This window comes from Miniopterus natalensis, chromosome 5 (assembly GCF_054644295.1).
Source record: "Miniopterus natalensis isolate mMinNat1 chromosome 5, mMinNat1.hap1, whole genome shotgun sequence".
NCBI lineage: Eukaryota > Metazoa > Chordata > Mammalia > Chiroptera > Miniopteridae > Miniopterus > Miniopterus natalensis.
This window is the reverse complement of record NC_142085.1, coordinates 71,159,792-71,178,725: the sequence shown is the minus strand read 5'-3', so window position 1 is coordinate 71,178,725 and position 18,934 is coordinate 71,159,792. Positions and strand designations below refer to the sequence as shown.

Genomic DNA, 18,934 nt, shown 5'->3' with positions numbered 1-18,934 from the left:
TTCAATGGTGGATTTGTTTGTACTTAATACTGTGAGAGGTTATTCACAAACACTCAACTTCCAAGAAATACCTTAAATTACTTAGAAACTTTTTTTAAAAGGTAAAAATTTGCCAATAAACTCCCCTATGATCTTTGATATCTTTGAACCAAAGGGATTTCTATGCCATCACCATTCCAAAATTTTAGAACTTGTAGAAAGCCTTTGCCCCCAGATGCCATAAAAATGTTATCATTTTCTATGTATTCCATTATGTTAAAAAGAAAAAAAGGCTCTCACAGTGGTGAAGTATGCATCAGCTAAGACATTTTATAGTACAATATCCAGAAGCCATTAAAAAAAGAGTGGGGGGTCATATTAGCTCATGAAACTCATAAGCTTGATTTAGCACCAAGAACCCAGGTTTACTCTGTTTCTCAGTTCGATATTTCACTAAGGCTCCACATGCTGGTCTCCCAGCCACTACTGGTGCTCCCTTGTTGGTCCCAAAATGTTCATAACATCCCCAAGCCTCACATCCTCACACAAGCTCCCACCTCCCTCCACTGCTTATTCAAGTAGCCTATCCTGATCACCTGGAGTTCTGAATCGCTGTGTGTGTGTGTGTGTGTGTGTGTGCATTCCAATATGTGGGTTCAATTAGACAGTAAAATAAGCTTGGCGGTCAAGGCCAATGTTTTTTTAAAAATGAAATGTAACAGTTTAAAATAGCAAAGGTATCACACACAATAACAATAAACATTGCTTCTATAAAATATTTGTTTCACTGTCTATTTGTACGTGTATGTGCACATGCACTGGACCAAATGTAAAACAAGTTCCTACTACAGTCAAAGTTTATTTGGTACAAACACACCTTACAGCTCTTCCAATTGCTGAATGAGCAAGCTATAAAAGTGAGAAATAGCATGATAAAATTGTAAGATATTGAAACTGACGAGCCAAATAGGGGGTGAAAACAGGGAGAAAGGCAAGAATGGTTGGTGGTGAGAGGTAAGACTGGGGAAGACAGGAGCCTCACAAGGGCTTTATCTTAGGAACAAGGAAAACCCCCTGAAGGCTTTGAGTGAGCGAGTAAGCACCTTGCACCGATAGATTCTTCATGCAGCAGAGAAGGAAATAAATTGGAAAGGGCAAATCATGTAGGTCAGAAGACCAGTTAATCACAGGAACCTTTAAGCTTCTCTCTCCGGCTCCCCACGGACTTTTGTTTACCTCACTTTCTCCAATGAGGCAGAGGAAATAACCACATGTGGGGCTATTAGTATTACAAAATTAGGTCGCAATTTTTGCAGCTATTAAATACAATTGCATTATTCAAAGAGATACATCATTTTCCACTTGCCCAGTCTATGCTTTGGAATTGTTTTGTCTGGCTATTGAATTTTGTAAGGTTAAATGTCCCCCATATGTATACATGGGCTCAGTACCATCCATGGTGTGAGGTTGTGTCACATTCCTGTATCCAAGCCATTCTGATCCTCGTTTTATATATATATAAGCACTTTCTCTCTCTCCTTTAGAGTTTTAATGGCAAAATTAGAAACTTACATTTTCTTCCCTCTCTTACAGCACCAATATTGCCCATGTGTGTTTCTCTCTCTCTCTCATTCTCCATGTCGCACAGAGACATTTTCCAGGCACTGCTTTTGCAACAATCACAAAATTATTAAATCTAAGACTGAAGAACAGTGTAATTTATTATTTTATCATCAAGGTTTCTACCTGCTCATGGGCATTATTATAATCTGCTCAGATGTTTTAGATAAGGGATACTTAATTGGTATCAAATTCCTTTTCATCTTTCAAGAACTTACACTCCTCCCTGTGGCAATTTGATAACAAAAAACGCACAGCAAGAAACAAAATGGGACCGTTAAAAACAGAATCACAGCTCATAACTCATTCACATGTGACATAAGATAGGATGCGTCTTTCTAGAAAAGGGCTGTCAACAGAAACTGTCACAGCATTCTTTTCTTTCCGTGTAATCTGCATAATGCATGACCCAGAAACCTACTGGGCTAAAGGCTAATATTTGGCAATATGCTAAGGCAGAAATTTAGTGTCTGAAAGTATTTAGCGGTGAGCTAAAAGGAAAGTTTTATTTTACTTTAATGAACTCAGTTACTCTATGACACACATTGTGCTTGACTTGGGGTATTCAAACCTCACAAATTGTCACAGCAATATTATGGGGTGGGCGCTTTTAGTTTAGAGGAGCCAACTGAGACTTAGAAAGGAACATCAGAAAGGCTTAAACAGTTTGCTCAATGTTAGACGGTTAAAAAATGGCCAGATAATGAAACCAGGGAGAAGAAAAGACCTCTCCTGAAATAGTCAAAGAGTAATACAAAGCTCATCAAATTATATATTTAAATCAATTTTATATTGTGTTTATTAATAAATAGGACATTTAACATCAAAGTAATAAAAAGCTGGCCTAGCTCAGTCCAAAATGGTGGCTAATTTTACGAAATGCTTTAGAATTAACCTAGAAATAATAAAATTTCAAAGTAGGGTATCAAATTAGAATTGTTGAAAATCTTGTTTAGTTAAATCTGAATCCAGATCTTAAAAGTAAATGTAAATACCTAAAAGGTTTTATTTTAATGATCTATTGGTGTCTTTTTTCTTTTTCTTTCCCCCTTTGCTTTTCTAGCCTCGCTTGGTTGAATATTGAGCTGTCTGAAATAGTAAAACAGTAGTATTTCTCTACTTCCACCACTGCCAGGAAAAATAAGGAACCCCAAGCAAAGGGACCCTCAGCAGAGCTTCTCAGAAGGACGCCAGCTAATGTTCCTGTCAGTCAAAGCATTCGGTCACCTGCCCTCACGTACACAGTCTAAGGCTTCCCCTAGTCCTTCACACTTATTGTAGATCAAATGGCTTTCTGGATTGCTATTTCTGCTCAATATAAGGTCATTTTCCCTTCTTGGAAAGTTGGATGTGGTACATGAGAAACATAGGAGTCTGGAGTCCCTGAGCCCTCTCAAGATTAAGACCAGGCTTCAGAGAGTAAGAGGAGAACATCAGAGAGGCGTAAGTGGTACCACCACGCTGCGGGGCCCGCCCGGGTCAGCTCCTGCAGAAGCCGGCCAAGGAAAATCTGCTTGGCTGGTGAGAGGGGCCTGCCCGTAAAGTAGTCCAAGCCAACAGGAGATCCATTTGGCTGTGGCAGTGCCCAGTCCTACTGCAAAGTAAAATTGGTTCAAAGTCTATCTGCAGCTGGACGGGAAGTTTGCTTACTTCCCTACAGAGCTGAAAGCAAGCAGTCAGAGTCTCAGGAAACAACCATATATGGGAACAGCAGGGCAAAATACACGAGTAAGAATCAACAGACAGCAATCAGAAAGGATTCGCGAAAGACTCACTCGGACAAAATCCGCTTTCACCATCTATATGTGAGAAATAGCTTAATGGTGAAATATTTCCAGACATTAGCAAGTCTAGGGTTAGATGAAACTTTATCCTAAAGTTGTGAACTTTCACACACATGCACGGATCAGTAAGAAAGCTCCCTCATTATAAACCTGCCGTTCCTAGACAACACTCTTCAGCTCTGCCATGTGTAGTTCTGACATAGATCTCATTCCATCAACAACATGAAACTAGTCATGATTCAACTCCAATCATTCCAAGGCGAAAGGAGAGAGGGGAACGCTGTAAGCGTGAAATACAAACTGTATTCCATTTGAGGAAAGTGCATTTGCACTGACGATGAAGTTCATAAAACAGGCATTATGTCAATAGCAGGTGGGGACAAGGCTATTAAGGGACACTAGTGGGAAAAGGTCTATGCTTATGGTCGATATTGTTTCCATGCTGTTGGCCTCAGACTCTGCCATGGTTTTTATTCACAAGAGTAGCTTATCAGTGAAAGATGCAAGTACTTGAGGAGACTTTTATGATGCCTGTGGTTGGTCCCAGTTGCAGCCTAAACAAGGTCTCCCTGGGTTAGAGACTGAGCGTTTTCAGTGTGGGTTGAAGCTGATGTCACAGGAGTACACACCCTGATATTAAGCCTCCCAAAGCACACCCACCATCTTGATTCATTTTTCCTTTTTTAGCTATACCAGTTCATTAGTGGATAAGAGGTAACGCATCTGTTGACAAAGCAAAATCACAAAAATCTTAATAGGAAAAAAAATCTTTGTCTAAGTACAAGGTTCTCTCTTAACACAGATCAGTAAGCCTTATCTTTTGACTTCATGCTTATCTCAGACCACAGCATAATACAGAGTCTGCCAATCAGCTCGTGCAGTGTTTGATCTGTTTGCCTTCCAGGGTGAGCTCTTCAAGAAGTTGAAGATCTGAGATAACTCTCTTAAGAACAGAGATCACTGTACTGGATACAGAATGTGAAAAAAAAAGAAGCAGTGGAGTTTGAAAGAGAGTCAAGGGTGTTCCCTTTAGAAGAACTGAATTCAAATGCATATCTCTGCCCCACCTCTAATCAAACTTGCATTGTTACTTTGCCTTCTTGGACCTCAAGGTTCTCATCTGCAAATGGGGAGAATAGTACCTCATTGGGTTGTAAGGACACTGAAGTGAGACTGGTTTTGAAAGAGCTTTGAAATTTAAAGTTTCAACATGAACAGAAAATAATACAGCCATATAGGATATCCATTTCGGGTACCCAGACAGAGCTCTAAGAAACTTTCTTGGTAAATTGATTGCACAAAGTTGGCATTGTGCATTCTAATGTCAAATTAAACAATGCATTGGTTCACTTGTACTTTAAATCTGATGATGAAAAGTTTAAATAAAGTGTGCTTTCCTTCTTCATAAATGGTGTAAGCTCCAATCTAGAAGGTAAGACATCTTCTCAGAAAGCCTTATCCCTGTGTTCTGCTTTTAATATATGATTCCCACGGGCACAGTTATTTAAAAATTCACAGGTAGGAAAATATTTTAGGGAATCTTTAGACAATTTGAACAGCTTAGTATTCAGCATTCTAGAATGTACTGGCTGCCAATTTCCGCTTAATTTGAAATTCTGCTTGTCACTATCATGGTACCACAGTTCACATTATAAAATGAAATGAAAGAAAAATGTTAAAATAAATATAGGTAGAGTGTAAAATGTCTGTGGCATTACGTTAAACAAAAGGACACCATCTTGGTTTCTGAGAAATAAACACTATAATTTAAAGAAAACATCATTGATGTAGGCAATAGCAAATTTTGCAGCGTGTCCCACCTACTGAATAGAAGATATTCACCAATTATACATCCAATAAGGAGTTAATGTCCAAACTTTATAAAGAACTCATACAACTCAACACCAAAAACAAACAAACAATTCAACTTAAAAAAATGGCAGAGGACCTGAATAGACACTTCTTCGAAGAGAACATACAGATGGACAATAGGCATATGAAAAGATTCTCAATGTCACTAATCACCAAAGAAATGCAAATTAAAACCATAATGAAATACCACCTCATACCTGTCAGAATGGCTATCATCAATAAATCAACAAATGACAAGTGTAGGCAAGGATGTGAAGAAAAGGGAACCCTTGTTCATTGTTGGTGAGAATGCAGATTGGTACAGCCACTGTGGAAAATAGTATGGAGGTTCCTCAAAAAAATTAAAACTGGAAAGTACCTTATAACCCAGCAATTCCACTTCTGGGAATACATCTGAAGAAACCCAAAACACTAATTCAAGAGAATATATGCACCCCTATGTTCATAGCAGCGTTATTTACAATAACTAAGCTATGGAAGCAACTCAAGTGTCCATCAATAGGCAAGTGGATTAAAAAAGCTGTTTTATATATATATATATATATATATATATATATATATATATATGCACACACACACACACACACACATACATATATATATATAATGGAATATTACTCAGCCATAAAAAAATTTAAATCTTATCATTTGCAACAGCATGGAGAGACCTAGAGGGTATTATGCTAAGTGAAATAAGTCAGCAAAGACAAATACCATATATTTCACTTATATGTGGAATCTAAAGAACAAAAAAGTGAGCAAACAGAACAGACTGATGGTTGCCATAGGGGAGGGGTTTGAGGGGCTGGGTGAAAATGGTGAAGAAATTGAGAAGTACAGATTGGTAGTTATAAATAGCCACAGACATGTAAAGTACAGCATAGGGAATATAGTCAATATTATTTAATAACTATTATGGAAGTATGGCAGGAGACACTATGTAAAGTATATAACTGTCTAACCATATGCTATACACCTAAAACTAATACAAAATAATATTGAATGTAAACTAATTGGGGGGAAAATTTAAACAAGTGAGACAAGCAGTAAACTGAAGGAAATATCTTTTTTTTTTTTTTTTTTTTTAAATTCTTTCCTTTCACCCTGGCCAGTTTGGCTCAGTGGTTGGAGCATTGGCCCTCGGACTGAGGGATCCCAAGTTTGATTCCAGCCAAGAGCACATACCTCTGTTGCGGGCTCGATCCCCACCTCAGGGGGCCTGCAGGAGGCAATCAATCGATGTATCTCTCTCGCATCGATGTTTCTCTCTCTCTCTCCCTTCCACTCTCTCTGAAAAGCAATGGAAAGAATATCCTCGGGTGAGAATTGAAGGAAAAAATAAAAATAAAAATCCTTTCCTTTCTCACTCCTCTAACCCTCTATTCCATTTACAAGTAAGTAAATGAACAGGCAAACATAAAACACAGACCACATGAAACAAACTTGACTACCTTCTGACAAACACCTTTGCATCAGAAAATATGCTAAGAAAGTCAAAGAACTAATTATAAGGAGGAAAAAGCATGAAGGAAATGAATGTAATTTAGACGGTAAACATCCGCGCTCCGTTCCCACCTCTGAACTCCCAAAGAGCACACCCTCTCTTTCACCTTCATCTTAAGCAAACATAAGGCAATGTCAACCAAGCCAGGGTCCCTGAAGTCCTCACGATAATATTTGTTAGAATTCTCAAAAAGCCTTCTGGCACATTCATTTACATGATTGAATTTGAGGCACGCTAGAAAGATCAGAAGCCCACTCCCATGCCTCCATCGTGACAAATCGCTCACTGTCCAGATGCCCTTATACGGCCAGAGTCCCTATAAATCTGACAGTTCAGTGTATGTATTGCGTATGTGTCTTGGCTCTGAGTCACATTCCTCCGGTATGTTTCCCTGGGAGCTTTGATTTCCGCTTTGAGGGCTGGCACAGACTCCTACTTGCTCTTATAAGAAAATGTCCAGGATTCAAAGTTGAAAATGTGCAAAATTCCTTCTTTAAGTACACAAACACTCCAAGTCTGGCCACTTTCCTGTAGTCCTGCCAGCTTTTCTCTATGTCTGATACCTGATCAAGTAACCCTTTTTTTTTTTTTAAGGGGGGAAAAACAACAAAAAACATACGAGAAGGAATGTAGTACATCCACAGCTGAACATCTTACAAGACTTAACTAAGAGACCTGCACAAATGATGTCCACGTAGACACACACATACCTTATATAGCTCTGTAAACAGGGCTCAGTGGCCAGCTTAGTGAATTCCTCACTTCACCAGGGGGGAGAAATGCTCTCTAAAAAGCATTTGTTAGATAAACACTTGCTTACAAGACAAAATTAGTGCATCTTAACCATTTTGTAAACAAATTCAAAGACCTTTTTCTCCCAATGCTGGACTTGCTGTCAATCAAAAGGGTTGGGATAAGTCAGAGTTGGACCAAGTTATAAGAAGCCACTATTTCCACTTTACCGCCCAGGCACACACAAACATTTGCTGAGTCATTTATAATAGTGCAAGAATTCAGATCCTCATGGCATGAGTTAGGGACAGAGTGACAGCCCTTCCCTTTGAATTTCCTGGCACTTGATGGTCCGTATCACAATATAAACATACTTTTGAGTCTGTGAATGTCTTGGGTGTCATCTCTCTCTCTTAATAACAATCTTCTACTTTAAACCCTTCAAAAGGGTTTTGATCATACACCGTATAAGGGTATTTTTCTATTCTGAGAGTCTATGTTCAGTATATTTCAATATGCTTTTTTCTCTTAGCCAGTATTAAAATCATCCATTTGGAGCTGTTATGGGCTTTTAAGACTTTGAGGGACCAAGAGAATTTTACAGTAAAATCATATACAATGTTATGGTATTTTTCCCATCATGGCAGAATGGTAATATATTTGTCATGTTCGTGGAGAAAGAGAAAATCCAGAAAGACTAATAATAAAGTACCAAGTCCCTGAGAATTCATTTAATTAACCAACATGAAACCCTATGAAATAAAAAAATTCTCATTATTATCATCATTTTATAAATGGAAACTTGGTAATATGGCTCCTACTATGACTTCCCTAAGATTTATGAATGGCAGTTCCAAGAATACAACCCAGGTCACCCAAATGTAACCCCGTCCAGCAATTTATCCCCTCCGTGAATGAAAGTCTTCACTCTATTTCACACGAAGCTGCTGATGGTGGCTCTCAGACTCTCCAGAAGATTCAAGAGTTCCCAACCTTTCTCCCAGCTACCTCACCCTGCAAGCTGAGAGAGCTCACCACTGAGCCCACATCCCACCTTAGGTGAGGTTAGAACTTCACATCCCTCCCCTTCCCCATTTACCACACCTTTCCAACTATTAGTGGTAGATGTAATTGGGGGTTTAGGTCTTGAAAGATTTCACTGTGGCTTCCCACATATTTTGGACTTTTAAAATCATCCACAAGGGAAGAAACAGTTGGGGGCCAAGTTGCCTTTAATACACATGTGGCTATTAACATAACTTGGAATGTTCCTTCTTTAAATAGGAACTTTCAGGCCTCTTCTCTTTGAGGAATGCTTGGAAAGAACATTAAATAACAATGATGAAAATTCTTCCTGAGCTTCAGAGGCCCCCTTTGCTGGCCATTCACACTGTTGACACGCAACTACACTGTACAAGATGTGGATTGCTTAACAAGGTAATTGCGCACAGATGATGTGGTCTTATGCTGAAGTTGGAGTGGTTATTTTTTTTTCTTGGCGATTTTTCAACAGAATGAACTGAAACTTTAAAAAAATATGAAAAAATATGGCCAGCTTAAACAGGCTGTTCTCAACTTACAAATCGACAATGTTGTTTGTGAAAGCTTGCCTTTGCATCAGAAACAGAGATGATTATTTTAAACCAATAAAATGAAGCATCAACAACTGATTGGTAACGCCACTGTCAAATGGTGTGGCATTACCACAGGAAAAAAGGGATAGCCCTGGAATCACTCTCTTTACATAAAATGGTAAATGAATCTGTTAACAAGAAAGCAACTAAACTATAGATTCTAACTGAAAGCACAGTTCATCAACTGAGTCCTTAGTCAAGCTAACTAGTAATACTAAGAAATGGAGATAGATTTAGACTTTACTGGTCACATTTGACTTCTGTACACAAGGAGAGAGACTAAAACCTGTTCTTTCCTCGACCTGATCTCATCCCATTAGGCCGCCTGCCTGTTGGGTAATAAGAAGTCATAATCACGACTCATAGACAGGTGGAGAGTCACTAATTATATTATTCGCTGACGCTCTTAATTCATAACCAGATAAATGGAGTACATTGTTCTTGTTATATCAACAGATGTTTTACTGCAAGACAAACCAAATATAATCCACATTTGAACATTATAGGTTTGAGTATAAGAAAAATCACTCATTTCTCAGAGACCCACAATGGTGTTTTCAACACCCCAAGTAAACCCCAAGCTCCTTGCTGGCCCACTCCTGTCTGATTCCTCTCTTCCACCTCCTGCGTCTTCACCCCAACGTCCAGAGGCTCTGCTTACCCAACACACAGCCTTCCGCTCTGACATAACAACAAGGCCATCTTTCTGGAAATACTGATGCCCACTCCTCTTCCCCTCCCTGTACCCCAACAATACAACTGCTACACGTGTTAAGAGAAAACAAAGCAAGAGTGCTGGAAATCTCCCCCGGAAATCGGCGCGCTGAGCCCTCTGACTTTGCTGTCTTCCTGGCCTGGCAGTGGGCATCCACACCGGTACCCGAGACACTGAGGACCAAAGTCCTGCATCTGCGGTACGGAATTCGGGGTTTTGCAGGGCGGTTTCTTGGGGATTTCAACTTAAAAGCGACTAACTCCTCTTCTGCTCGCTGAAGAGTTTCAAAGGCAGGCAGCCTCTAAAATTAAAATCACTCAGAACGAGTAAGTAGGAAAGCCTTTCGAATTCTCTTAGGAGTCCCTCCTGTTAGCCTCTGTAGCCACCACCTCCATCCCAAGGGGGTCTGTCAGTGGGTGGAACAGGCACAGGTATTGGAAAGGGAAGTGCGTGGTATAAAGAAGAATCATCGTTGCCGGGGTGTGTTTTAAAGGATATAAGTCAGGAGTGGTGCGAAGAGGCGAGGGGGTAAAAATCCTACTTGGTGCTGGAAATACTGAGCCTTTTTTTTTTTTTTTTTTTTTTGGTGAGCTGGAGCATGCCAGCTTTTTCAGACGGAGGAATGCTGAGTGTCAAGGGGTCAGGATCAATCCGGTGCGAGTTGATGAGGCAGGAAGGTGGGAGGAATGCGAGGAATGTCCCTGTTTGTGTGGGACTCCATTCAGCTCATTGGCGAGCCGCGGCCGCCGGCAGCGTATAAAAGCGCGCCGCCCGCCCGGCCGCACACAACAACTCTTCCCGCCCCGGGGACGCAGCCAGCGCAGCTCAGCCGCAGGCGACCCACCGCCTCCAGACGACGGCAGCCGCCCGGCCGACACCTCCAGACCCGACCGCCCGGCGCCCGCCCCCGCCTCCGGCCCGAGCCCGCGTCCCCGCGCCCCGCCGCCGCCGCGCCGCCGCGCCCGCCGCCCCTCCGTCCGCCGCGCTCCGACCATGTCCGCCGCCGGCGCGGGTCCCGTCCGTTTCGCCTTCGTGCTCCTGTTCGCCCTCTGCAGCCGGGTAAGCGCGTGGAGACCCCCGCGGCGGCCGGCGCCGGCGGGAAGGGACTCCGCGGGAAGGGGAGGGCCGGGCGGCGGCGCGCGGGGCGTGCGCCCGGCTCACCGCCCTCTCCTCCCGCAGCCCGCCTCCGGCCAGGACTGCAGCGGCCAGTGCCAGTGCTCCGGCCCCGCGCCGCGCTGCCCCGCCGGCGTCAGCCTGGTGCTGGACGGCTGCGGCTGCTGCCGCGTGTGCGCCAAGCAGCTGGGCGAGCTGTGCACCGAGCGCGACCCCTGCGACCCGCACAAGGGCCTCTTCTGCGACTTCGGCTCCCCGGCCAACCGCAAGATCGGCGTGTGCACCGGTAAGACTCGCAGCCCCCGCCAGGGCCCCTTGCCCCTCCTCACCGCCACCGCCGGCCGAGGTGCCGGGGACGCCTAGGGACCGGCCACCTCCTCGCTCGCGCCCACCTTCCCCCCAGAAAAGAAGCCTCCCCAGCCGAGTCCCTTCCTCCGGCTGTTGCCAGCCCGCCCCCTCCCTGTAGCCCTGCTCCCACCTCGCATCCCCAGCGCGCCTCCTGCTACAGGACCAGGGACTGATGCCTGACCCCCGTGACCCCCCTTTTTTTCCTTCCTCTCCTTCAGCCAAAGATGGTGCCCCCTGCGTCTTCGGAGGGACCGTGTACCGGAGTGGAGAGTCCTTCCAGAGCAGCTGCAAATACCAGTGCACTTGCCTGGACGGGGCGGTGGGCTGCGTGCCCCTGTGCAGCATGGACGTTCGCCTGCCCAGCCCTGACTGCCCCTTCCCGCGAAGGGTCAAGCTGCCCGGGAAATGCTGCGAGGAGTGGGTGTGCGACGAGCCCAAGGACCACACCATGGTTGGCCCTGCCCTCGCCGGTGAGTTGAATCTTGTTTAAGTGCATGTTGCAGTTCTGCCCCAGGCGCTGAGGCCTGACTTTGCCAAGGGAAGGGGGAAATGTCTTCTCCTGGCATCTGACCTTGTGTTTGTGTGCTGTGCTCTCCCAGCTTACCGACTGGAAGACACGTTTGGCCCAGACCCAACTATGATTCGAGCCAACTGCCTGGTCCAGACCACAGAGTGGAGCGCCTGTTCCAAGACCTGTGGGATGGGCATCTCCACCCGGGTTACCAACGACAACGCCTTCTGCAGGCTGGAGAAGCAGAGCCGCCTCTGCATGGTCAGGCCTTGCGATGCTGACCTGGAAGAAAACATTAAGGTACACGTTCTGTTCCTATTAACTAATTTTCGTAGAATGATAGTGGAGAGGGCCAGAGTTAGGTCTCCTACCAGCCTTGTTATTATAGGCCTATTATCTCCAAAAATATCTAACCATTGTGCTCTTTTGCTGGAATGAGATGTTGTGTAATAGGAACCACCAGCTTTCCACTACAAAATCTTCCACAGTGTTAGTTAATTCAAGACATCCCAAGGGAGGCTATGCCTATTTTTGGAAAACTGGCAAATGAGACTCAAACTTCCTCTCCTCAAAATATAAACAGAAGTCAGACAACATAAGCCTAGAACACACAGAGGTTGAAGAAAGCCACTCCCCTTGCAGAGTCATTGATTTTTCTCTTCTCCCTTGTCTTCCTTAGAAGGGCAAAAAGTGCATTCGTACCCCCAAAATCTCCAAGCCTGTCAAGTTTGAGCTTTCCGGCTGCACCAGCGTGAAGACGTACCGGGCTAAGTTCTGCGGAGTATGCACAGACGGCCGGTGCTGCACCCCTCACAGAACCACCACCCTCCCCGTGGAGTTCAAGTGTCCCGATGGCGAGGTCATGAAGAGGAGCATGATGTTCATCAAGACCTGTGCCTGCCATTACAACTGTCCTGGAGACAATGACATCTTTGAGTCACTATACTACAGGAAGATGTATGGAGACATGGCATAAAGCCAGAGAGAGAGAGAGAGAGAGAGACATTAACTCATTCAGCTGTAACTTGAACTGATTTACATCTCATTTTTGTGTAAACATGATTTCAGTAGCACAAGTTATTTAAATCGATTTTGCTAACTGGGGGAAAGAAAAATTTCCTCCGAATTCAAAATATTGTGCCATGTGACATTCAAACAAATAGTCTATCAACTCCAGACACTGGTTTGAAGAAAGTTAAGACTTGACAGTGGGACTACATTAGTGCATAGCACCAGAATGTATACTAAGGTGTGGCTTTAGGAGCAGTGGGAAGGCTTGAAATCTTAAAGTAGCCATGTGCCTGCTATTTGGAGTGTTACTGAGAAGGAAAACTTTAGCATGCTCACTGACCTGCCTATAGCTCCAGCCTGTAGCTGACAGCTAGGATGTGTGTTCTGCTATCATGAGGCTGAGTCAAGTTCTTCTTGAAGTCAGAACAGCAGATTCAACTCTGACATTCTGATTCCAATGACAGTATTCAGGAATCAGAATCCTGTCTATTAGACTGGACAGCTTGTGGCAAGCTAATTTGCCTATAACAAGTCAGATTTTTTTATTGATATTGTAAATATTGTGTATATATATATATTTGTACAGTTATCTAAGTTAATTTAAAGTTGTTTGTGCCTTTTTGTTTATGTTGTTAATGCTTTGATATTTCAAATGTTAGCCTCAATTCTGAACACCATAAGTAAGACGTAAAGCTTGTCTGATAATTCAAAGCATGAAATGGATATTCAAATGGAAATTCTGCTCAGTTAGAGTGACAGTCCATCAAAACAGATTGTTTGCTGAAGGTGAGCCAGTGATGTCCTTGGAAGTCTAATTTGTAGGTTGAAAATGTGATAGCCTCACTTTTAATGAACAAGTGACTTTTTTAAAAATATGAGTGGCTCTACACAGCTGATCAGTTTTTCTACCTGGAAGCATTTGTTTCTACTTGGACTATGACTGTTTTTTGGACAGTTTATTTGTTGAAAGTGTGACCAAAAGTTACATGTTTGCACCTTTCTAGTTGAAAATAAAGTATATATTTTTTCTATAAAGAGCTTGGTTATTCATTTATTCTCTAAACATTTCTCATATTTCTTGCATATAAATGGGAAGCTTTTGTTTATCTTAAAACTATTCATCTATAACTTTCTAAGTATCTTATATACTAATAAATTGGTTAATCACTTCAATAGAATTTTTACATAAATGTATTTCACAGTGAATCAAGTGTCATAAACTTGCAGGAATAGAGCACACAGGCATTTTTTTTAATCTTCACAATACTTAACAAACACAAATTCAATTCTCTCTAGATTACTTTAGTCTCTACAAGCCCCTATTGTATTATTCCTGGTCCTATTTATATTAATGCCTCTCTGGACATTGTAGGCATTTAATTTCCAACACTTTACATCACAAACTATCTGTGCCTTGCACATAGAAAATGTTTATTTATCTTAATTATTGAAAGTATTACAGATGTCCCCCTTTTCCCCTCATTGCCCTCCACTCGACCTCCACTCCCTACCAGGCCTTCATCACACGATTATCTGTCCATGGGTTATGCATATATGCACATAAGTTCTTTGGTTAGTCTCTCCCGAAAATGTTTATTTCTTTAATTTGTATGTTCTACTGTAGATCTATTTCTGAACTTTAATAAGTTACTGTTAAATCTGAAAAGTATGAAAATAAGTCTGCATTTAAGTGGAGCAATTTAATAAATCTTACTTTGTATAATTGTTTTAGTTGCCATGATAACCAATCACAAACAGATGATGGCATAAGTAGAAAAGGGAGGAAATAAAATCTTTGATTCATTAACATTAACAGAAATTTGTCTTAAAAGCAGCTCCTCTGTTTCCCTAAATTTTTGGCTTTTTCAAGCTCAAGATTAATAGCTTACCAAGTGGTTTGTAAGCGGCAAGATGAAATTGTTCAAGAAGCCCGGTTTAGGAATGATGTTGGGCCCATCCAGATCTCTACTGAAAACAACGAAGTGATGTAAGTGGCAAACAGAAATAGTCCAAGCACAGCTAGAAGCCCAGCTCTTTCCAGATCAGAATAGCTCTAGATTCTAGGGGGAAAAAATAGTTGCAGACAGACTAACCCATCACAGGGTAATTGGCAATGTTGTAGTGATGGTGTCCTGTCAAGAGACAAAAATACATCTGAAAATAAAGACTAGTTCTACAAACAGTGCTCATGCCACAAACCAAAGGGAAAACTTCCTATGTTCAAAATGTGAAAAGTATTTCTGGTCAAAACATTGGACTTTTAGGATACACCCACAAACATATATAGAAATGCTGTCAGCAGCTACATCCCACTTCCCCAAATAAATTTACATGCCCATGTGTGCATGCGTAAACACACACATACACACACAGAGTACATTGTTGTTTAGTTCATTTTTCCTTTCTGTCAATTGACTTCTAGCTGCAAAGTTGAAGGGCCATGGTAAATGAGCTTGACTGTTTTCAAAGGAATTTGAGATCTGGGGAGATAGCATTAGAAATAGAAGCATAGATTTTAAATTTTCCAAATCTCCACATAAAAAACAGAGTAACTAGATTGCAAAATCATAACCTCATGAGCAATATATTTATTAAAAAATTAGGTGGAAAGGCATCCCATAAACCCCAAAATAGGAGTGGGGTAAAAGCATCAACCCCCACAAGACCTGCACTATGTCAGCATATGTGTGGGAAAAAGCAAAGGGATGCATGAGGATATATGCTTCTGAGAAGAGGAATGCTCAAAAACAGCCAGCAGTGAAATAGAGGAGACTGATTGGAGAACAGCTACTGAAACTAGTAGGGGTTTTGCCCACTGCAACAGAACCTACAGACCAAGGCTCTTTCCCAAGAGTGGAATCCACACTCTTGTGAACGGAATCAAGATGCAGCAGGTCAGAGACAACGAAGACATTGAAAGAGAAGGTCTAGATAAAAATAAAGAGAGAAACAGACGTCAAAATCTCAGGAAGAAAACTGCCATATTTTTAATACTGCATAAAAACAAAAGAGGGAGATCTGTGAAGTTAGAAAAGTTATTTAAACCAAGCCTCCTTCCTGAACAAAGTTAAAGAAAACTATTCACATAAAAAAAAAAAAAAAAGGCAAAATTATCGAAGCCAAATCCATACAAACTTATCATATGGGGGGAAAAATTAAAGGGCAGAAAAACTTCTTTACAGATAATAGAAGCATGTCAGAAATACAGTCCCAGAAAACATGTCAAACTATAACCTGCTATTTCAAGAGGATATTAAGAAAATGACATTAAACATAAGCAATTAAAAAGAAGCAACTAATAACATAAAATAGTGACAAAATCAGAATCAATAAAATAGAAATATGGTGATAAAAACTTAAGGAATTAGAAATAAAAGAAATATATCAAACTAGAAGAAACACAAGAGCAAATAAATACAAGATAATGCCTTCAGAAGAATAGATGGTGAGAGGAGAAAACTTATAAATAAAAAAAGAATAAAAATGTTTCAAGAAAAAGTAATAAGTATTGTAGATAGGCAAAGAAGATCCAACATAGAGATAGTAGGAGTTCCTGAGATACAAACAAACAAACAACAAAAAAACCTAAAAACTGTAAATCAAGAAAACCTTATTGAAATAAAAAATTATTTGAAAGCACCTACTGATAAAGCATGCCATGCACCTAATGAAATCAATCAACACCAAGACATAGTCTAGTAAAATTGCTGAAATACAAAGAAAAAGGAAAAATCTTTGGGGCATCTAGGTGAAAAGAATATAAGCCTTCCAAGTAAAAGAAAATTAACTCATCAGCAGTGTTTTGACAGCAAAACTTTACATCAGAAAAATTAGAATAACATATTTAAGATACTTAAGGAAAGAAAATGAGAGCCAAATAGTTTTATTCTCCAAAATGACATTCAGGAATAAAAGACATGGACAAATTATAAAAAACACTTGAGAGCAGGGCACATTGCTCCTTCGAGCCCTTCCTGAGGAACCTACCAAAAAAGAACTCAGACAACAAAATGTCTGAGACATGTTAACATAAGAACGGGTGGTAAGCATTTAATATAGTTTATCTTTAGAACTACAACCAAATAAAGATTAAAGAGGCACAAGTATAGTATGCAGTGGCTATGTGCTCTGACGGTGTAGACTGCAAATCTAAAAGGCGGGGGAGAGAATGGAGATGACTCCTCCCCCAAATATTTAACTGTTTTTCTTGGTGATGATGGTATTATTATTATTATTAATATATCTTTATTGATTTCAGAGAGAAGAAAGGAGAGGGAGAGAGAGAGATAGAAACATCAATGATGAGAGAGTCATTGATCGAGCCCACAACCCGGGCATGTGCCCTGACCGGGAATCGAACCCCGATCGCCTGGATCCCAGGTCGACGCTCAACCTCTGAGCCACGCCCAGCCGGGCGATGCACTTTATCTTTAAAGCATACATACACACAGATATACATTTTTTCCTGCATCTGCTCACTGAAAAGGCTTAGATACAAAGTCCACTAAAGAGCAATGAGTATCCCTAGGCCCAGTGTGCTCTTGAAATACTATTTTCCACTAAAAGAAACTAGATTCTTGCAGAATGTCTGATCCCAGGTCTACCAAGAAATGTGTAAGACAAATACACTTATACTTGAAATATCTTTTTATATTGTATAATAATGAAGTTAACAAGGACCATTAAGATCATATCAAAAGGATTCAGGAGGCAAATTGAAGAGACCTCTATTAAAGATGGGGCAATCTGAGCCCCAATAAGAATAAGAATAAAAATCGTGTGTATTAAGCGTACCAACTATCCTTAAATTCATTAGTTCATAATTACAGTTAAAGTAAAAAGCTAATTGGTCACCTGAGGATAGTAAGAAACCAACCCATAATACTAAAAAATGTAATCTTTCTATGATGATTTCAGTATCATATCATATCTTTGCTACTCTGCACATCTCACAGTGCCTTAGAACAGACTGGCCCCATCTGTATCAACTCCAGACATAAGCCAGAGATGACTTTTAAAAGAAATAAATCTCTCAGTTAATAATGTTCATCTCATGATGGTTGGTTGAAATTAATTTCATATTATTTCTTTTATAATTTTCTGCATTTTTCCAAATATTGCACATACTACTTTATAATCAGGAATAAAAGATATTTAAAATAAATATTTTATCTCCTCATTAAAAAATAGCAAAGAATATGCCAAGAAGGGTAGAGTTTTTCATGATTTCATATTTAGATAAACAGTTCACAGTACATAAATTAATAAATGGTTTAGCTATTTAAGTCCTATTCCTGAATTAGCCATGTGCCTGGATGCATGTGCAACACACATATAGCTTCTAAAGAATCTCTGTATTCATGTATTTTCAGTGTATTCTCTTGCCTCATTTTCCCCATGTCATAAATAAAATCTGAAAGATTTTCCTACATAAGTTTATAATAGCTATTCTTTACTTCATGAATCATACTGATTATATATAGACTGTTGCTAAGACTGTGAATAAACAACATAAGATACATCTTTAAAAAACTACGTCAGATTCTAGTTCTAAATATAGGATCCAAAGCAATACACATGGAGGCCATCTCCTATGTTAGATGTTCAAAAGATCGTGAAAGATAGCAAGAAAAGTAGAGTATCATTGATTAATTAGAATTTACATCTCAAGAATACAAAACATATTAAGACTTGCTTAGGTCAAAAAATTATATACAATTTTTGTCAGCACAGTTAATGTGTAATTTAGAGAAAGAGAACTTTAGAAACTATGATAGTATCTGCTAAAGCTAAACCTATAGCCACCTGTGACATAGCAAAGGTATAGATTCAAGAAAAATGAACAACATGCATATACAAAGTTCTCAAAGTAGTTTTATTTACCCCAATAATGAAAACAACCCAAATGTTTATCAATAGAATAAATAGAATGTAGACTAGTCATGCAATGGAATAATATAGATCAATAAAAAGAACCAGACATTATGCTGAATGAAAGCAGCCCAGGTTACTACTTGTACTACTGACCAACTATTATTACCTGTACTTTAACCTAAATCAGAGGTTCCCACAACTATGTATCTTAGAGCTCTATGCTAGAAACAGGGACAA

The 18,934-nt window shown here is 40.6% G+C and overlaps 1 protein-coding gene and 1 long non-coding RNA gene across 2 annotated transcripts in view; one reads left to right on the top strand and one right to left on the bottom strand.

Moving 5' to 3' along the window:
• The window catches only part of LOC107531004 (uncharacterized), a 151,928-nt gene extending 141,008 nt beyond the window's left edge, over positions 1-10,920 (bottom strand). Inside the window, exon 1 of the long non-coding RNA XR_015714582.1 lies at positions 10,833-10,920. This is a non-coding gene — a long non-coding RNA (uncharacterized LOC107531004). The remainder of the gene's footprint in view (positions 1-10,832) is intronic.
• On the top strand, positions 10,790-13,858 carry CCN2 (cellular communication network factor 2). Its single transcript, XM_087817628.1, has 5 exons — positions 10,790-10,899; positions 11,020-11,239; positions 11,520-11,771; positions 11,901-12,112; positions 12,492-13,858. Exons 1-5 carry the CDS (start codon positions 10,834-10,836, stop codon positions 12,786-12,788), a joined length of 1,047 nt encoding a protein of 348 aa, XP_087673754.1. The 5' UTR covers positions 10,790-10,833; the 3' UTR covers positions 12,789-13,858.
• The last annotated feature ends 5,076 nt before the right edge of the window (positions 13,859-18,934 follow it).

Excerpts from the sequence above, each read along its gene's own strand:
- CCN2 (XM_087817628.1), top strand. The coding sequence starts at position 10,834 with ATGTCCGCCGCCGGCGCGGGTCCCGTCCGTTTCGCCTTCGTGCTCCTG. Across the intron at positions 10,900-11,019 it reads TGTTCGCCCTCTGCAGCCGG|CCCGCCTCCGGCCAGGACTG; the intron begins GTAAGCGCGTGG and ends CTCCTCCCGCAG. Across the intron at positions 12,113-12,491 it reads ACCTGGAAGAAAACATTAAG|AAGGGCAAAAAGTGCATTCG; the intron begins GTACACGTTCTG and ends TGTCTTCCTTAG.